The following is a 19744-nucleotide window of genomic DNA, read 5'->3' as shown; positions in this document are numbered from 1 at the left end:
TAAACAGCACAAGTGGGGCTGGCAAAGCGGTCCAACAGATAAAGGTGTTTGCTTCTGAGTCTGACAACTTGAGTTCCAATTTGAGTTTGATTCCCAAAACCCTCATGGCAGAAAAAGAGAATTAAGAACCGAGTCCTATAATTGTCCTCTGACCTCCATATGCCATGCCCATACACATACATGCTCATAAATAAATGAATGTGAAAGAAAATTAATATGCTGTTTTCCCTTAGGAAAAGGTCTAGATTGAAAACAGTAAAATATTACTTTCCTTGCAGCAATGAACATTCCCTTGAAGAAGTTAAAGACATGGCATCTTGAAACTGCATGAAATTGGTATATTGCTTATTTCAAGCTTAAATTACTCAGGAGACTGTGATTTCAGAATAAGCCTTATGGCCTATCTTTTCCTGAATACAAAGTGTTCTTTGAAGAGGAATGCCTTAGCCACAAGACTGTCATTGAGACTAAAATGGATCTGAATGAATATGCTCCTTGGGGTATTCCTTTTCTTGCACTAGCCTTTTCACACCCCTGTCTCTTACAGATAACCCTAGAATTTACTAGCTAGTCCTAGATTCATCTATCCTGCCATTCCTTCAGAGACATATTCTTAGTCTAAAATATATAAAGGTGTCAGCTGAGACTTTTCTTTATACTTGAGAGATTTGGGGGGTTCCATTTGTCAACATGAGGTGTCTATTTGAGATAGTCACTCCCCTCACTCCACTGTAGGGTATCTCCATTAAAGCTCTTTTTATATGCCCCCATATATTTTAGGAAGCTGCTGGTTACCAAGTGGCTTTTTAAAAGGACCTTTGGCATTAGCTATTCCTTTCCACATTCCTTCTTCTACCCCATCTTCCCATGACCTACTCCAATTGGGTTAAATTGGAGTAGGTGATGAACCCTTCATGTCCCACTATTCCCCCTTAACCCTTTATACCACTGTGTTATATCTACCCTCCTTTGAAAGCTCCTCCCCACAATGACACCTTACCAAACTCCCAGCTTCTATGAGCATTCCAAATGAAACACTCATATCTGAATATTCTGTTGGGGCCCATATAATATTTTAGAAATATGTTCTACCCAGCCACAAATTCTAGGAGCTCAGAACTTCTATTGTCTTTTAGATGCCAGCTGATTACCTCTGAATGGCCTGGCCTCAAGTGGGGAATGGACCTTATTTTGTATAACAAAAGACCTGGGCCAGGTGAGTCTACACCCACCCTGAGGGCTAGAGAGGCTTGCTGGTATGGAGTGTCTGAAGGCTGCTTAGGAGTGTCTCTAGAATTAGAGGAAGTGTTTCCTATTCAGCCCTTTATACTTGATAATAGATGTCTTCTGCCATTACCCCACCCACCCCCACCCCTTTTGGATGGTTACTTAAGATGATGCTTCAATAAACCTTGGCCTTCAGTATTTACTGGGGGAGCCCTCCTGGTCTGACCAGGGTTTCTGTCTCATCTTTAATGTCGTTGGGTAGTTAGCTTCCCCACATCCATATACCCCAACTCAGGATCAGATCCAGGGCTGTTTGGCTGGTTCCTACTGCAGCCCTGAAGACACCAGTCTGGAATATATTCAAAGCTAATATTCAACAGTGAGAGAAAACATGAGATGATTGTCTTTCCGTGTCTATGTTATCTTACTCAGGTTGACTGTTTCCAGTTTCTTCCACATAGCTGAAAATCTCATAATTTTATCTTCCTTTCAAATTTTTTATATTAGATTTATTTTACATATATGGATTATTGTGTGCATGTATGTACACAATGTGCATATGTGCATGCCCAATGCCCAGAAAAGTTAGAACAAGGCATTGGGTCCCCTGGAACTGGAGCTAATAGATGCCTGAGAGCCACCATGTGATTGCTGGTGTTAGACCCCCAGAAAACTCAGGTATCTGGGGTCTCAGGCCACGACCGCGGTCACCCCAATCACCAGGCAGATTCGAGAGCTTGCTGCAAACTGCATGAGGCTTTATTGTTTTTTAACGAGCTAACCCCATGTTAGCTCGGGTCTTTTGTCCACCCACAATGGTGGTTGGCTACAAAAGACAGCTCCTAGGGGCAGCCGAGAGATCTTGTAGGGCAGCGTAAGGGGAGTGTCTAAGGGTATGCACAGACTCAGGATTGGTGTGCCTCCAGGCTTGGAGGGCTTGCCCTGTGTTGATTAGCCAACTAGTTGTTATGGCCCATAGGCACTCCCAGGGTGGTTGCTATGCTCTGTGTGTCATTGCTGGGCGCTTGTCCGTAAAGTACACCCAGGGTCGTAAAGCATAGCGCCACCAGCTAACTTCTGATTGGTTCCCTGTCACGAGGCAGGCATCTGACCTCTAAGTGACCAAGGCAAGGTTATGGCAAGCACGTGTTACTGTCATGGCTGCCGAAATGGGGAGCTGGTCCCTTCACTGGGAACTGAACCTAGGTCCTCTTCAAGAGTAAAGTGCTCCTAACTGGTGAGCTGTCTCTCCAGCCCCAGTTCCATTTTTCTCAAGAGCTGAATAATAATATTCCATTGTGTGCATACATCACATTTTCACTATCTAGTTATCAGTGAATGGACATCCAGGATGTTTCCTCGATATTGTGAACAGAGCACAATGAACAAGGATGAGCAGGTGTCTCTACAATACCATACAGAATCTTTTGGGTGGATACCCAAGACTCGTAGAGCTGTACCATGTGGCAGATCTATATTCAGGGTTGGTTTTTTTTTTTTTTTTTTTTTTTGAAACTTCACACTGATTTCCATAGTGGTTGCACCAGTTTGCTCTCCCAACAGCCATGAATGAGTATTCTCCTCTTCTGACATCCATGCCAGTATCTGTTGTCTTTTGTTTCCTTGGTCTTGGCCATTCAGACTTGGGTAAGATGAAATCTCAAAGTAGTGGCTAAAGATACTAAAATTTGTTTTAAATGTTTCTCAGCCATTTGTATCTTGACTCTTGAGAACTCTGTTTAGATCCATAACCCATTTTTAACTGGGTTGTTTGTTTTCTTCATATTTTTGAGTTCTTTGTATGTTCTGGACAATAGCCCTCTGTTTAAAATTTTTTCCCCCATTCTGGAGGCTGCAGCTTCCCTTGAATGGTGGTGCCCTTGTTGTATGGGAGTATTAGTTTCATGTGGTCCCACTTGTCAGTTGTTAGTCTTAATGCCTGTGCTGCTAGTGTCCTGTTCTTTATGACCTTTCCTGTGCCTCTAAATTTACTCAAATTTAGATTAAAAATATTCCTCACTTTTTCCTCTATGAGATTATGGATATCATCAGGCCTTATGTCAAGGTCCTTGATCTATTTTGAGTTAAGCTTTTTGCAGGGTGAGAGATCCAGATCTAGTTTAATTATTCTACATGCAGACATCCAGTCTGACTAGCACAATTTGTTGAAGATGTTGTCTTTTCTCCAATACATACATTTGGCTTCTATTTCAGAAATCAGGTGGCCGTATTATGTGGATTATGCCTTGATTTTCATTCCACTGATCAACTAGGCAGTTTTTATACCAGGACCATTCTGTCTTTATTACTACTAGCTCTGCAGTATAACTTAAAATCAGGGTTAGTGGCACCTCTAACAGGTCTTTTATTGTTCAGGGTTGTTTTGGCTATCCTGAGGTTTTAGTATGTGTGCACATGCATGTGTGCATGTCTGTACGTGCCTGTACATGCCTGTGTGCGTGTGTGTGTGTGTGTGTGTGTGTGTGTGTGTGTGTGTGTGTGTGTGTTTCCAAATGAAATTTAAGATTATATTTTCAAACTCTGTGAAGAAATGAGTTGGATTTTTATGGGATTGCATTGAATCTGTAGATTGCTTTTGACAGGATTCCACTTCACAATGCTAGTCCTAAGTATCCATGAGCACAGGAGGTCTTTTCATTTTCTGGTGTCTTCTGTAGGGAGACACCCTAGCCCCACCCAATAGTCCTGGGACAGGTGCCAGGTGGACCCGGGACTCGCCCATAAGGGCATGGTGAAGGAAAGCCGGGGTGATGTACGGGAAGGTTCTTAAGGGCTGCACGTGGAGACCCTGGACCCTTCTCTTTGGCCGCGCTAGCTTGGTTCCTGTGACCTCGCTCTGGCCTGCGTATTGCTCTGGTGTTTTCCTGAATAAAGAAATCTTACCATCACAGACTATAGGTCATCTCTGAGTGCACGCGGTAATCTTAAGAGTCTTCAATGTCTTAAAATGTTTATTATATATTTTTCAATTCCATAGATTTAGTCAAAGATATTTTTCTGATTTCTTTCCAGTTCTTCCTTTGTATATAGGAAGGCTAATGTTTTTTGTGTGTTAATTCTGTTTCCTGCTTCTTTGCTGAATGCATTTATGAGCTATAAGCTTTCTCTGGTAGTCTTTGGAATCTTTTTTTTTTGTATGGAATTATATCATTTGCAACTATGGATAATTTGACTTCCTCTCTATCTTATTAGTATTCCCTACTTCCTTCATTATATTATTGCTCAAGTTAAGACTTCAAGAAGTACATTGAACAGGAATGGAAAGAGTGGATATCCTTACCTTATTCTTGATTTTAATACAAATGCTTTGATTTTTCTTTTTCTCCAATTAGTATAATGTCAGTACATTGCTTTTATTATGTTAAGCTATGTCCCCTGTATCCCTAGATTCTTCAAGATTTTAATCATAAAGAGATACTGGACTTTGTAAAAAGTTTTTTCTAAGTCGAATGAGATGATCATGAGGTTTCTGTCTGTAGGTCATTTTTTTATTTATATTAAACCATCCCTGCATCTTGTTGATGTATCCACCTTGATCCTGATCATCTATCTGATGTGTTCTTGAATTTGGTTTTTAAGTATTTTATTGAGAATTTTTGCATCTATGTTGAATAGAAAACTTGGCCAATAATTTTCTTCTTTTCCTGATGTGTGTGTTGGGGAGGGGGGAGGAGGCAGTGGGGTTGGATATTTGTCTGGTTTGTGTATCAAGGTGATCCTGGCTTCATAAAAATAATGTTAAAGTGTTACTTTTCTAGTTTATGAAATAATTTAAGGACTGTAGTTGTTCTTCTTTGAAGGTCTGAAGGTTTGAAGACTTTGAAGAATCTATCTGGGTTGAGCATTTTTTAGTTGGGAGTTTTATTATTGCTTCCATCTTATTGGCTGTTATGAGTCTATTTAAATTAATTACTTCAATTTGATTTAACTTTGGCAGTCATATGTATTAAGAAATTCACCCTGTTTTATTTTTTTTTCCAGTTTGGTGGAATATAAAGTTTTATAGTACATTGTGATTCTCTGAATTTTCTCAGTGTCTATTTAATGTCTCCCTTTCATCTCTGCTTTTATTAACTTGGGTAACTTGGGTCTTCTCTTTTTCTTTTTCTTTTTCTTTCTTTCTTTGTTTTTTTTTTTTTTGGTCTTTTGGTCAATTTGGGTAAAGGTTTGCCAATCTTGATAATCTTTTCAAAGCACCAGCTCTTTTTTAAATTGACTTTTTGTATACTTCATCATTGTTGTTTCTGTTTCACTGACTTCAACCCTGACTTTTATTATCACTTCCCACCTGCTCTTTTTGAGAGTTGTTTGCCCTTATTTTCCATGACCCTCAGGTTTATCATTAGGTTATTAATGTTCAGTCTCTCCAGTTTTTTATGCAGGCACTTAGTGATAGAAACTGCACTTATGAATGCTTTCATTGTGTCCCATAGATTTGGTATGTTGTGTTTTCATTTTCATCCAGTTCTAGGAAGTGTTTAACTTCCTTCTTGATTTTTCCATTGACATAATTTTCATTCAGTAGTATAATGTTAAATTTCCATGAGTTTGTGTACTTTCTGTTCTTTCTATTGCTGTTGATACCCACCTTTATTCCTTTGTGGTCAGATAACGCAAAGGATGTTGTTTCAATTTTCCTGTGTAAATTAGTTGAGACTTGCCTTGTGTCCTAATATGTGACTGATTTTGCAGACAGTCTCACGGGCTACTGAGAATAAATAAAATGTATTCTATAGTGTTTGGGTAGACTGTCCTCTAGATTTCTGTTAGATCTATTTGATTTATAATGTCATTTAGCCCCACCATTACTCTATTTAGTTTTTGTCTGGATCAGTAAGAGTGGAGAGTTGAAGTTTCCAAATATCACTGTGTCAGAGTTAGTCTGTGACTTTAGATTTAATAGCATTTATTTTTATGAAAGTGGGTGTCTCTCTGGTGCACAAATATTTAGGACAGTAATATCTTCTTAGACTTTTTTCCTTTAAGGAGCATAAAATGTCCTTCCATGTCACTTTTGATTAGTTTTGGATTTAAATCTATTTGTCAGGTATTAGAATGGCTATATCTGCTTGTTTCTTTTTTCCTTTCGTGTTCAGAATAAAAATCCTTCGGGGCCACAGCTGTGTGTGCTTGCCTGCTTGGTTGACAGGACTACACACCCTTTTGCAGAAGTAAAACTTTTTGCCTTGCTGAAATTCTTTGGATCGTGTGGTCATTTTCTTGGAACACTTAAATCCATTTCTAACACCCAGGTTGTCTCAAACACAAGGTCTTCCAGCCTCTGCTTCTGAAGTGCTAGAACCATAGGTATACAGCATCTTGCCTGACCTATACTTGATTTCCCCAGAATGAATTTAATGTACACATCTTGGGGAAAAAGTTAAATAGTAACAAGATATAAACATCCCAGGAAAAAGTTAAACTGTAACATAGAAAATTTTATTTTGATTCAGTGGAAAATAAATCACTTAGCAATGAACCTAAGCTTAAACAAAGATGGATAATTATATAGTAGCCATTTTGAGTCAATATGAAAATCTGTTAATAAAAATATATAGATTAGTCAGATGTGGTGGTACATGCCTTTAATTTTAGCACTCGGGAGGCACAGGCACAGTGTGTGTGTGTGTGTGTGTGTGTGTGTGTGTGTGTGTGTGTATGTGTGTGTGTATGTATCATGTGCGATTATATATATATAATATATATATATATAATATATATATATATATATAGAGAGAGAGAGAGAGAGTTGTATAATATGTAATGTAGCTGTTTGTAATGATGTGTGCTGTCATCACACCTACTCAAGAAGCAGGAGGATCACTTGTGCCTATAAGCTTGACGTCTTCTTGACAACACAAAGATTCTGGCAAGAAAAAAGAAAGGGTATTGCTTTAAAAATGAACACTCTGAAGGCAGAGGCAGGTGGGTCTCTGAGTTCAAGGACAGCCTGGTCAACACAGCAAAGAGTTCCAGGTCATCCAGCCATCCAGAGCTACATAGTGACACACAGTCCTTTAAAAAACAAAACAGTGGAAACAAAACAAAATGAACTATGTTGGTTTGCATTCTTACTACCCATAGGCAACTAAAGTGAACCCACTGAATACCTATCAGAGCTGAACAATGCTAGGTTATTATTCCCAGAATGCCAGTCCTTTCCATCAGTTGTCACCTTCAAATGCTACACAAAATTATGCCTCTGTCCTTGGAAGTTCATGCCATTTGTTACATCACTTGGAAACAGCTTAGTTAGAGCAAATCAGTTAAGGCAAGACATGTTCCCAGTTCTCTCTCCAAGCCAAATACACTGTTAGCACCTTTCTGTGTTCATATAGCATTCACATAATTCCTTGGGGGTACCAGTAGCTTTGTTAAAATTAAACTACATACCAGGTTCTCCTTTATTGGCCCACAATGAGCTACTGCAGGTGTGTGTTGCTGTCAAAGCACTCAGGGTCCCTGGCACATCACACCACCACTGCTTCCCATTTTCTGGACTGCCTTCCATCACAATAACTTGGCCATCTGAAAAGGATACAGCATTAGCAAAAATAAAGATACTTCTTTGTTTCAGTTTTTATAACACCACAGAATGTTAGAACCATGGATGTGATCACATTCCTCATTTTATTAATAAAGAGACGAGAGACGTGTGTGTGTGTCTGTGTGTCTGTGTGTCTGTGTGTCTGTGTGTCTGTGTGTCTGTGTGTGTGTGTGTAAACAACTTCACTGTCTTTTTGTCACATGTTAATGAGAAGAGGGTCATATTTATTTTGTGCACTGTGTTAAGTTTCTATGTGCTTGTTTTTTTTTTGTTTGTTTGTTTTGTTTTTTTGTTTTTTGAGACAGGGTTTCTCTGTGTAGCTTTGGAGCCTATCCTGGAACTCGCTCTGGAGACCAGACTGGCCTTGAACTCACATAGATCTGCCTGCCTCTGCCTCCCGAGGGCTGAGATTAATGGCATGAGCTACCAACACCCAGCTTATGTGCTTGTATTTTAAGTTGAGTTCACCCTCAGATGTCTTACTGAATTTTAAGTCAGCTCATACACTTAAATAACTCATTTTAGTGATACACTCTTTGCCTTTGGCACCCAAAGCAGACTAGTTACAGGACAACTGATGATATAAAAATCTCTGCATGTGGGCCAGAGAGAGGGTTCAGCAGTTGAAAGCACTTGCTGCTCTTGCAGAAAATTCAAGTTTTCTTCCACCTGAAACTCCAGCTACAGGGAGATGCTATGCCTATGCCCTCCACAGGCACTGTTCAAATGTGTATATATCCACATACAAACACAAGTATACATAATTAAATATTTTAAGTACACATATGATTAAATAGTTTATATGCAATAGTCACTATTTGCATAAAAGCTATACACACTTTCGCACACATTTTTATAGGGGTTGGGGATGAGTTCATGTCTCATGCAGTTCATACTAGCTTTGAACTGTCTAGGTATCTAAGGATGTTCTTGAACTACTGACACTCCTGGTCTCCATCTCTACCCTCCAAATGTTTGATTACATCATGTGTCACCATGACTAATTACCAGCACACTGCATTTTTTTAAGATTTAAGTTTTCTTATTTTCAGTAATTATGTATATATGGGTTTGTGCACCTGGTTGCAGTACTTGAAGAGGCCAGAGGAGGGAGTTAGATCTCCTACAACTAGTTACATGGAGTTGTAAGCCACCATATTTGGGTGCTGGGAACTGAACTGCTGAACCATCTCTCCAGCCTATTCCATAAGCTTTAAATTAGCCCTAGATGACTTATCCAGCACAATACAATGTAAACACTGCATACATCATCATTGTTATACTGTACTACTTAGGAAACAATGACCAGAAAGCATCTGTATGTGTTCAGCATAGATGAAAGCTTTTTTTCTGAATATTTTCCACTTGAGACTAATTGAATCCATGGATATATATAGATGGCTGTCCACTCACCTTATATCATAGTTTTAAATTTTAACCCATTCTCAGGGCTAAGTGATAAAGAGGAACAAAGAAAATGAGCAATAAAAATCTTCGCTACTTATTAAGATAACTTCCAAGGGCTTGGGAGAGTTTGCTTGACCTCAGAACCTTGTGCATGCTAGACAAGCCCTTGACAGCAAAGTTGCATCCTTGACCCTAAGACTAATTTTATTGCTGAGGGGAAAAAAATGATGATGAAATTTCAAGGCTTTAATTAAGCTGGTGTGGGGAATTGAGTCAAATAGACTCCCCTCCTTATTTCCCCTTTCTCGTTTAGGAAAGACAGCAGGAACGATTTTCTTCCTTTCTTTTCTTTCATCAACTGCTAGGATAACTAGCAGGCAAGTCTCAACTTGATACTACTGAGACCAAAACAATGTCTGTGTAAAATGTTTAGTGACTGAGAAGTGACAACTATCCCAATACAATGTGTATGGGCAGAGCAGCTGTGCCAGGCCCTGGTTTTCCCTGGCTGCTGGTTGACAATAACTGACCACAGACTCACCATCAGGCATGGTGGGACAGGTGGAGGTGACATCTGCTGTTGCCATTATTTGCAGCAGAGCCTGAGGTGCTCTAGTATCCCACTGCCTCCTGTTCTCCACAGCAACGGTATCTGGAAAGAAACCCTCTGTAAGAGAATAACTCATTAGTTCCATGGCAGCCAGAGTATAATGGCAGCACTGAACAATTCCTAGGGCCTGTCCCAGTTTGCTTTCTATTGTAACAAACACCATGACCAAAAGCAACTTTTGGAGGAAAGGGTTTACTTTATCTTACAGCATACAGTTCATAGTGAATGAAGTCAGGGCAGGAACTCCAGGCAGGAACTGAAGCAGAGACCATGGGAGAGTGCTGTTTAATGGCTTATTCTCAGGCTAACATTCAGCTCCCTTTCTTCTACCTCCCCAAATCACCTGCCCTCCTACATCAATTATCAGTCAAGACAATGCCACACAGGCTTGCCTGTAGGCCAACCTGATAGGGGTTGAAACTGAAACTCACTCTTCCCAGATGAGTAGAGATGACATAAAACTAACCAGCACAAGGTCTCAAGAGTAGGATGTCCAAGCCACAGGAACCACCACTTGGGCTTCTAACAGATCCAACATAGAAGACTGAAACTGCAAACAGCTTTCAAAGTTGTTCCATTTTATTGTTAATGTTTGATTATCCCATTTAACTAAGAGCTAAGGCAATACATGAATGGACAAATCACTGAGATGTCTGTAAGAATTCTCATTTGACTGTTTCTACCGATGCAATCTCTGTTTCCTTTCAATCTCTCTCTCCCCACAATGTGCCCTTTTCTTTGTCCCAGACAGGCTTGGAACTCATGGCAATTTTATCCAGCCTCCCATGTACTAAGACAGCAAGCAAGAGCCACCATACCCAGATCCACTTTTAAAAATATATTTATTTTATTATTTGTGTATGTGAGTATGTGCAAGTGGCCAAAAATGCATCTGATCCCCTGGAGTTGGAGTTTGGTTTAGAGCCACCTGGTGTGGTTGCTGGGAACTATATTAAGGTCCTCTGAAAGAAAACCAAGGGCTTTTAACTGCCATGTCATCTCCCCAGCCCCAATTCCATTTTCTCTTTTAATTTTTAATTTTTTTCATTTTTATATGTATTGGTATTTGCCTCCATATTTTTCTGTGTACCTGGTGTCCACAGAGGTTAGAAACAGGGTGGGTGTCAGGTCCCCTGTAACTGGAGTTACAGACAGTTGTGACTGCCATGTGGTGCATGGAATTGAACCTGGGTCCTCTGCAAGAATAGCCAAAGCTCCTAACCGCTGAGCCATCTAGGCCCAAATCCATTTTTTTAAGTTAAAAAATAGACCTGTTGAAATGGCTCATCAGGTAAAGGCCCTGCTGCCAAACCTGACAATCTGAGTTCAATCCCAGCTTGAGAAACAACTCCTCCAAGTTGTCCTTGGAAGTCTACGTGGCACAGACACACACGCACACATGCACAGAGACACATACATCACACACATACAAGTTTAATTTAAAAATTAAGGAATTAAATTATACTATTCATGAAAATTAATCTCATACTTTAGAAATATTTTTATTATTAACTTTTGGCCTTTTGATCCTGTATCTTGCTGTGTGGCCTCAACTTCCAAACCTCCTACATCAGCCTCAAAAATACTGGGATTATAAACATGAGTGTCATATTTAGCCAAGCTTTACATTATTAATGCCACATCTATTAATTCCTTTTAGTCTGTGATATTTATTTTTCTACATCTTAAAATATTTATTTATTTACTTAGTGACTGATTTTTATTTTGGTTGGTTTTTGAGATAGTGAATCTGCTATGCTGCCCATACTGGCCTTAAACTCTTGATCTTTCAGCTTGGTCTCCTGAATGTTGAGAATATAAGTGTGTACCTCCCAGCCAAGCTTCTTTGTATTTTGAACAACCAGTTCTTCCCTATTTAAATATATATGCTTTTTAATTTGTTTTCAAATATGATTTTTTAAACATTTTAGGATCAGATTTCATAGCTTTCCCAATGCAATGCTTAGTTTTAATTGTGTATTTGATATAATGAAGAATCAAGCGGAAGAGTCTCAGTGAGGGACTGTCTGGATCTCGGTGGCCTGTGGGCATGTCTGTTGGGGACTTTCTTCATTTCCTTAACTGATGTGGGAGAGGTCTTCACCCCATATGCAACACAGCTCTCTAGGTTTGGCCCCCAACTGTAGAAGAGTGGAGAGAATGAACTCAGTAGCAGGTGTGGATGTGATGGGACAAACTGTTTCACTCTTGTGCTGCTTTGACTCTGGTTTCTTCCAGAGCCCTCATCAGGTGGCTCACAACCTCCTGCAATTCCAGTTCCAGGGCATCTGCCTCTGGCCTCCACCAGCACACATGTACAAAAGTCAATCAATCCTTTAATTAAGGGAAGATCATGTATTAGGCATCTATCATTTAGGCCAGCACTTTGTACATATCATACATCACTCTTATTGCTACAGCAACCCTGTGTGCTTATTATTACTACCATTCCCCATGCTTCAAAGAGGAAAAGGAGGTTCAGACCATGAAAGTAACCTGCAAAAGAAGAAATGCCCCATGACCAGAAACTGCAGTGCCAGGTAGGATTCAGACTACCACTGGCTCCAGACCATGGGGTTTTTTATGGCTTCCTATATCACCACAGTGCTCAAGGGTGACAGAACCCTACCCTAGAAGCAGAAGGCATGGAGACCAGGAAAAAGCTCAGTGACATCTCTGAGGAGGAGCTGCCTGGGTGTGTAGAGGGAGCTATCACCCTGACAATTGCCTTGACTTGAAGCAAAGGTCTCTGGGAAGGAGCAGGACACATGCTGAGGTTGAGGTACTTGTCACACCGGCCCAGAGAGTCATTCAGAAGGTACTGAGAAAGACCCACAAGTGTGGCATTCCTAGAACATCTGAAACTGCAGAAGAAGTGGGTAGAACTGACCCGTGCGTGCGTGCGTGCGTGCGTGCGTGCGTGCGTGTGTGTGTGTGTAGAAAGAAGACTGGATGAAGGGTGTATGTGTGTGTGTGGCAAGAGGGAATGCTGGATGAAGGGTGTGTACAGGGAAGAAGCCCAGAGCTCAGTGGAGAGAGCTCCCTTTTCCTCCACCACTTTCAAGCAACGTGTACCTGGTTCTGGGCCACAGAGTTCCTCAAAGGCTCTGTCTGTGTAATCTTCGTGCTCCTTTATAGGTCTACACTCCCGAATCTTCATCCCGTCTTCAAAGCTCAAAGTATCATTTAGTTTATCCACTGCCTGAAGAAATTTCACAATTTTTCATGAGAAAGAAGCCATATTGGGAGTTAAATGCATTAATGTGTGTGTGTGTTCCCAAATACTAATTTTCAAGCTACATGGTGAATAATATATATATGTATGTGTGCATATTATATATATATATATATATATATATATTTACATATATATGTAAAACAAATTCATGTAGCTTTAAAGATGAAGCCATTTTGAGTGAGACAGAAGCAGCAATGTTTTCATTTCTTCTTGCAAACAGCAGCCAGCCTGATCATAGAACAACTCAATTTTACCCAGGCTTTATCTCTTCTGAATCACACTATTCACCTCAGGGTTTCCTTATCCAGCCCTGCTCTCAGTATCCAACCTAATATTCCCTTTCTTCTACTTTGGTAAACATTTATTGTTTTGCTTTATTGTATGAGTGTTTTGTCTACATGTATGTCTGTATACCACTTGTGTGTCTGGTGCCCAAGATGGCCAGAAGAGAGTGCAGGATCCCCAGGAACTGGCATTACAGATGTTTGTGGGATGTCACCTGGGTGGGGAATCAAACACCCAGATCCTCTGGAAGAGCAACTTTTACTCCTAATTGCTGAACCATCTCTCCAGCTTCCTCCTCCTCCTCCTCCTCCTCCTCCTCCTCCTCCTCCTCCTCCTTCTCCTTTTCTTCCTCCTCCTTCTCCTCTTCCTCCTCCTTCTCCTTCTTAGACAGGGTTTCTCTGTGTAGCTTTAGAGCCTGTCCTAGAACTCGATCTGTAGACCAGACTGGCCTCGAACTCACAGAGATCCACCTGCCTTTGCCTCTTGAGTGCTAGGATTAAAGGACTGTGCCACCAATGCCCGGCCTTATTTTTCTTCTTAAGCTGGGGCCTCACTATGTTGTCCACAGGGTTCAAGAATTCCCTACCTCTCAACCTCCCCAGTAGTTGACACCATGAACACCAAGTGCACTGAACTTTACAACCAAGTTGAATAGGTCCTAAAAACTGCTACTCCTATCAGGCATTGAAAGCATAGGCTAAGAAAGGAAGAATACTCCAGCAGCTAAAGTTGTTTTTCTGGCTAACCTCAGCACCTCATATCATGTGATGTGTCCCCCTCCCCAGACCTTTTCTGTTCAGATCACACAGCTCTGGGGCATCAGAGACCAAATGGTTGAGTAAACACTAACTCCCACCATGCTAATATAGCAAAATATTTGTAAAAACACAATGATATAAAAATTGGAAGGACTCAACCCTGACTGTTTTGCATGTTAACATGCTCTGCCACTGACCTGCACTCCCAGCCTCCAAGACATTTAAGAGGATAGAGACCATGAGAAGACTGGGGGATAGCTCAGTGACCATGAGAGGGCTGGGGGGTGGTATATCTCAGTGGTCGGGAATTTTCCTTGCATAACATATGAGGTGTAATCTCCAGCAGCACAACTCAACAAAATTGAGTGTCAGGTATGATGTTCGTATTTAACCCTTAGTGTTAAACATGAGTGTGCACTTATCACCATATCAAGAGCTGCACAGATGCACAACTGAGATTTACCCACAGGCAGCTGCAAACTTAGTAGAACTAATTAAAATCTAAAATAAATGACACTTTCAGGTTACTTATTCAATGATTTTTAAGTTAGGATAATAACTGTTGACTATTGTTTTTTTATTGGCAATAATAAAAAGTTAATATCAGGAAAATAACTCACTTATGAAAGAAACATAAATTAAAATGGAATCATCCATCCAAGGAAATAGTAACACCTTTTTAAATGAGAGGATAAGAAGTATCTGGAAGGTTCATTTATGCACCTTACTTCTAAGTGTATTTGGAAACTTCTCATTACAGTCTGCAACAGAATCACAAACCTGAAGAGAGACTCCCTTGTCACATGACTCCCTTGTCACAGCTGACCGCAGCAATATGTACAGAATGGCATACCTCTTTCTCTTGGACGACGTCTTCCTCGGGAATACACTTATCCAGGCTAATTTCAAACTTCACCCCTCTCTACAATAAACAAGAAAAAAATCTTAGTTTTAGCAGTTCAATAAAGTCTTCAAATTACAACCCCTGAGGTCAATACATGTTGACAGCACACATACTTTAGATCATTAGTGTAGCTCCATAATTTAGTGGGGATGACACAGCCACCTATACAGCTGTCATCTTTCTTGGATGTAAGCAAGAGACAAGAATGTTTGGATCTTAGTTTTATATATCTGCTTTGAAATTTTACTATTTTTATGTTCTGAAGTCTAATTTGTTTCAAGACTTTTAATATTCTAAAATCTTAGGAAAAAATACAATTCTGTTACCTCATATCAAATTATATATCATAGTATCTAAATTCACATTGCTGTGTATTTCTATTGCTTGATGTCTACATTGAATCTGATGACTCATTTTAGAATATAAACATTTTATTTGCCAATAAAAGTTAATCATAATTCACTAAAAAGTTAGGTACAGTATTCATCAAATTAAAATAGTTACGTACTTAACACTGGCATTTTTTTTACATTCTTTAATTACTACTCATATATTTACATATCCATCCCCCCATTTCCCTCCCATCCTCCCATGTTCCCCATCAACCTCCCCTACCAACCCTCCCAACACTCCCCCCAACTCCAACCCAGGGATAGTGAGGCCCTCCACGGGGGACCTTCAAAGTCCTTCATATCATTTGGGGAAGGGCCTAGGCCCTCCTTGCTGTTTCTGGGCTGCAATAGTGTCCCTCCATAGGGAATGGGCTCCCAAAGTCCATTTGTGCTCTAGGGATAAAGACTGGCTCCACTGTTAGAGGTCCCATAGACTGTCTTGGCCTCCTAGCTGGCACCCACATTCAGAGGGCTTGTTTCGGTCCAATGTTGTTTCCCCAGCTTTATGACTAGGGTCTCCATGCTATTAGTAGGTCAGGTCAACTGTTTCTGTGGGTTTCTCCAGACCCATCTTGGCTCCTTTGCTCATCCCTCCTCCCTCTCCACAATTGGATTCCAGTAGTATGGTTCAGTGTTTAGCTGTGGGTGCCTGTTTCTGCTTCGAACAGCTACTGGATGAAGGCTCTAGGAATGGTAACCAAGGTAGACACTAATCTCATTATAGGGGAAGGGCATCAATGGCATCCTCTCCACTACTGCCTGGATTCTTAGTTGGGGTCATCCCTGTGAATCCCCTGACATTTTCCCTGTGCCAGACCTCTCTCCAAACCTGTACTGTCTTCCTCTGTCAAGGCATCTCCTTTCTTGCCCTCCTCTATTCTTCCCCTCTCAGGCCTCTTGATCTCCTCCCCCTCCCCTTCTTCCCTTCCCACCTCCTTTCTCTCCCCCTTTCCCATTTTGTTCAGAGGTTCTTGTTCCCATCCCCTTCTTCAAGGGACTATGCAATCTTCTCTTGGGGTCCTCCTTGTTTCCTAGCTCCTCTGGCAGTATGGATTGTAGACTGGTAATCCTTTGCTCTATGTGTAAAAATAAAAAATGAGTGAGTACATACCATGTTTATCTTTTTGTGATTGGGTTACCTCACTCAGGATGGTTTCTTCTAGTTCCATAACACTGGAATTTTAATGAGCAAAAATTCCATAATGTGACAAAATTGTCTTTGCTCCAATGCAATTTGACCATATCCAATTCAAGAACATGATTTTCTAATGAAGTGCTAGGGATCAAATTAGGGCTTTGTACATGTTCGGTGAGTGCTTCATTACTGAGACACACCTCAGCCATAGGACCTAATTTTGACAACAAGTGTGTGTGTGTGTGTGTGTGTGTGTGTGTGTGTGTGTGTGTGTGTGTGTGTGTATGTATGTGTGAGGGGGGGCGGTGGGTCATGGTGGAAGCCCAGGTTTGGATGCTCTTCAGGCAGAGGTGGCCAGGCAAGACACTGGCACTGGATGTGGGACTGTGGGACTTGGGCTACACCTAGTAGGTTAAAGAGGCTGTGTTGCGGGGAGGTCCAGGCTAGACCCCAGAGAAGGTTGTAAGGATCTGGCTGGTTGGAGGGGTAGAATTTTACAAACTCTTATTCAGGTATCCTTGCCCTCTGTGATCTATATCCCTGCACAATCAAGAACACAGTATAGATGGCTAGAAAGGACTCTGTTGCCATAAAGCTTGCATAGTCCTGGGGTAAGCAAGGTAACACACAAGTTTGCAAATTAATGACATGATTTCAAGCAAGTCTCAGATGCATAGAGAACATAAAACAGGAGAGCTGGCAAGATGGCTCAGCAGTTAAAAGCACTTGCCATGAAAGCTTGGTGATCTGGGACCCAGGGTGGAAGGAAAGAATCAACTCCCAAAAGTCATCCTCTGAGCGCTACATATGTCCTGTAGTTCATGCATACCTGTACTAATTTACATACATATATCACATACGTATATAATACAACAACAATCAATCAAATTAGGGGCTGGTGATGGTGGCATGTGCATGTGTGTTCTGAGGCAAAGCCAGGAGGGTCAGGAGATGAAGGCCACCTTTAGTTACATGAAATTCTATCTCAAACAAAACAAATATGAAAAGAAAATAGGGTCATAGGATGGGAAATGAGAAGAAGGGAGAGGTAAAGCATAGAAAAAATACTTGGTATATAAAGGTACAAGGAAAACATTTTCCATGCTGTGGGAAAAGCAACTTAAAATCCCTAGAGTGGCTGTGTGATCCTCAGGTCTCCTCCAACTGAATTTATCCAGGATGGAGTTTTTCATTGTTCTGACCCTCTCAAGAAGTAGCCTTCCAGACTTCAGCTTCCAGTAGAGAGAGTGTACCAGGGGCCATATTTCCTTACCTACCTAAAACAACCACAGCCACATTCAACATCTCACATGAACAGGAACCAATGAGACGAGCCCAACAACTACCCTTGCCTATGTTCCAGACAGTTCGCTGGGCTGGAGAACTGCTGTCTTGATAAGGCAGGCTGAGAACACAGGTTTACCAGCGTTGATAGAGTTTGAAGGACAGAGTCCCAGTAAGGAGAGAGCTATAGCACAGGAGAACCAGAGCTCATAAAATGCTGGCGGAAATGTAACACCCACTTTGCAAATAGATATTGCAGTTTCTGGAACAATTAAATATGGCTGGGGCAACAGGTGGGTGAGCAATGTGCTAGCCTTGCAAGCATGAAGACCTAAGAGTTTGATCTGCAGTGAGCATGTGAAAAAACAGCTGGGCAAGGTGGCACTTGATTATAATCCTAGCACTGGGGAGGCAGAGACAGATTCCTGGGGCTCACTAAATAACCAGTCTAGCTAATTAGGCCAGCTCCAGGCCATGAGAAAACCTATCCCCCTAAACAAGGTGGATGACTCCTAAGGAACAATGCTTGAGGTAGACCTCTATCCTCCACATACATGCACACACACATGCATGTGCACCCACACATATGTGTATACACACAAATTATGCCAGTCAGGCATGGTTGCATATGCCTGTAATTCCAGCTACTCAAGAGGATAAGGCAAGATGATGATGAGATATTGAGGAGAAAGGAAGGAAGACCTAGAGTTTGAGGCCATTCTGGACAACATGATGAAATTCTTTCTCTTCTACAAAAAAAAAAAAATAATAGGGTTTGGGGCACAGCACAGTGTTAGAGTACTTATGAGGGTCTGGTTTCAGTTCCTAGAACTGCCAAAAAAGGGGGGGGGATTAAACATACACATGACCCAGTCATTCCAGGCCAATGTAGTTATAAAAAAAAGATATGCCTATCACTTTAAGACTTGCCTATTAGGTTGGGAGATGCCTCAGCATGGAAGTTCCCTTGCTACTGAAGCACAGGCCCTGCACTGGAACCCCTCTACTCATCATAAAAGGCTGGGCATTACTGTGTCTGGAACTGCAACCCTGAGAAGCAGAAACAGGCAGATCCTGGACAGCTACGATAGCCTAAATGGTAAGCTTCAGGATTAGTTGTAAACCCTGTCCCAAAGAAATAAGGGAGACAGTACCTCGACATACATGGGCAGATACTTGCCCATGATTGTCTCAGCTGTTTGCAATAGACAAAAGCTGGAAACTGTCTAAATAGCCATCCATAGTTGAACTGACAACTAATTTTGATATATTTATACAGTGGGGTATGCTCCCCAGTGACAAGGGATGATGAACTATATGGACAACATAGGTGAAACTCAAAATGATTAAGTATAATGATGATTCCTATGGCATAAAAGAAGCCAGATGAAAGAGGACACTAAGGGACGGTGGCAGTTATACACTGTGCTCTCATCTAGAAAATGCAAACGAGTCCATTGGGACAGAAAGCTCATGAGCAGCTGCCTAGAGGTGGTGTGGGAGTGGAGGCTGGGAGAAACGGGAAAGGAGAACTGACAAGAGAACACCAGAGCTTTTAAAAAGGCCCCCACCCCACTAAGTGGCACATCGAGAGGTCAGATGACCCCTGGGACAGGAGCGCCCTCACTGGGAAGCTCACACAGCCCTAGCAATAGCATCTCTACCTGTGTCGAGGCTTCTTCCTTGGGTGCATCAGGGTGGGCGGGCAGGTTACTCCTCTTCACCAGGTAGGTTTTACAACTGAGGTTTGCATTCTCCTTTATCTCCTTTAATTCAGATGCCACACAGTGAGATTGGCTCTATAAGCTACTCACCCTCTGTCAACCCTGGGAGCATGAAGAACTAGTCACAGACACCTCAGAGCCTTTTGTATTCCTCCTATACCTTGGGATTGATTTGGTTTTCACCAAACACTTCTTTCATGGACTCTAGAAAT

The 19744-nt window shown here is 41.2% G+C and overlaps 1 protein-coding gene across 1 annotated transcript in view; it reads right to left on the bottom strand.

Annotated features, from left to right (window-relative positions):
* Nek5 (NIMA related kinase 5) overlaps positions 1 to 19744 on the bottom strand; it is a 50589-nt gene that overhangs the window by 7342 nt on the left and 23503 nt on the right. The window contains exons 14-18 of the mRNA XM_027395236.2: positions 19473 to 19574; positions 14947 to 15015; positions 12888 to 13014; positions 9744 to 9854; positions 7642 to 7776 (exon numbers count right to left, since the gene is read on the bottom strand). Coding sequence (XP_027251037.1) covers positions 7642 to 7776; positions 9744 to 9854; positions 12888 to 13014; positions 14947 to 15015; positions 19473 to 19574 — 544 coding nt within the window. The remainder of the gene's footprint in view (positions 1 to 7641; positions 7777 to 9743; positions 9855 to 12887; positions 13015 to 14946; positions 15016 to 19472; positions 19575 to 19744) is intronic.

This window comes from Cricetulus griseus, assembly GCF_003668045.3.
Source record: "Cricetulus griseus strain 17A/GY chromosome 1 unlocalized genomic scaffold, alternate assembly CriGri-PICRH-1.0 chr1_1, whole genome shotgun sequence".
NCBI classification, from domain to species: Eukaryota; Metazoa; Chordata; class Mammalia; order Rodentia; family Cricetidae; genus Cricetulus; species Cricetulus griseus.
Note: the sequence above shows the minus strand (reverse complement) of the source record. Positions and strands in the feature narration are given on the sequence as shown.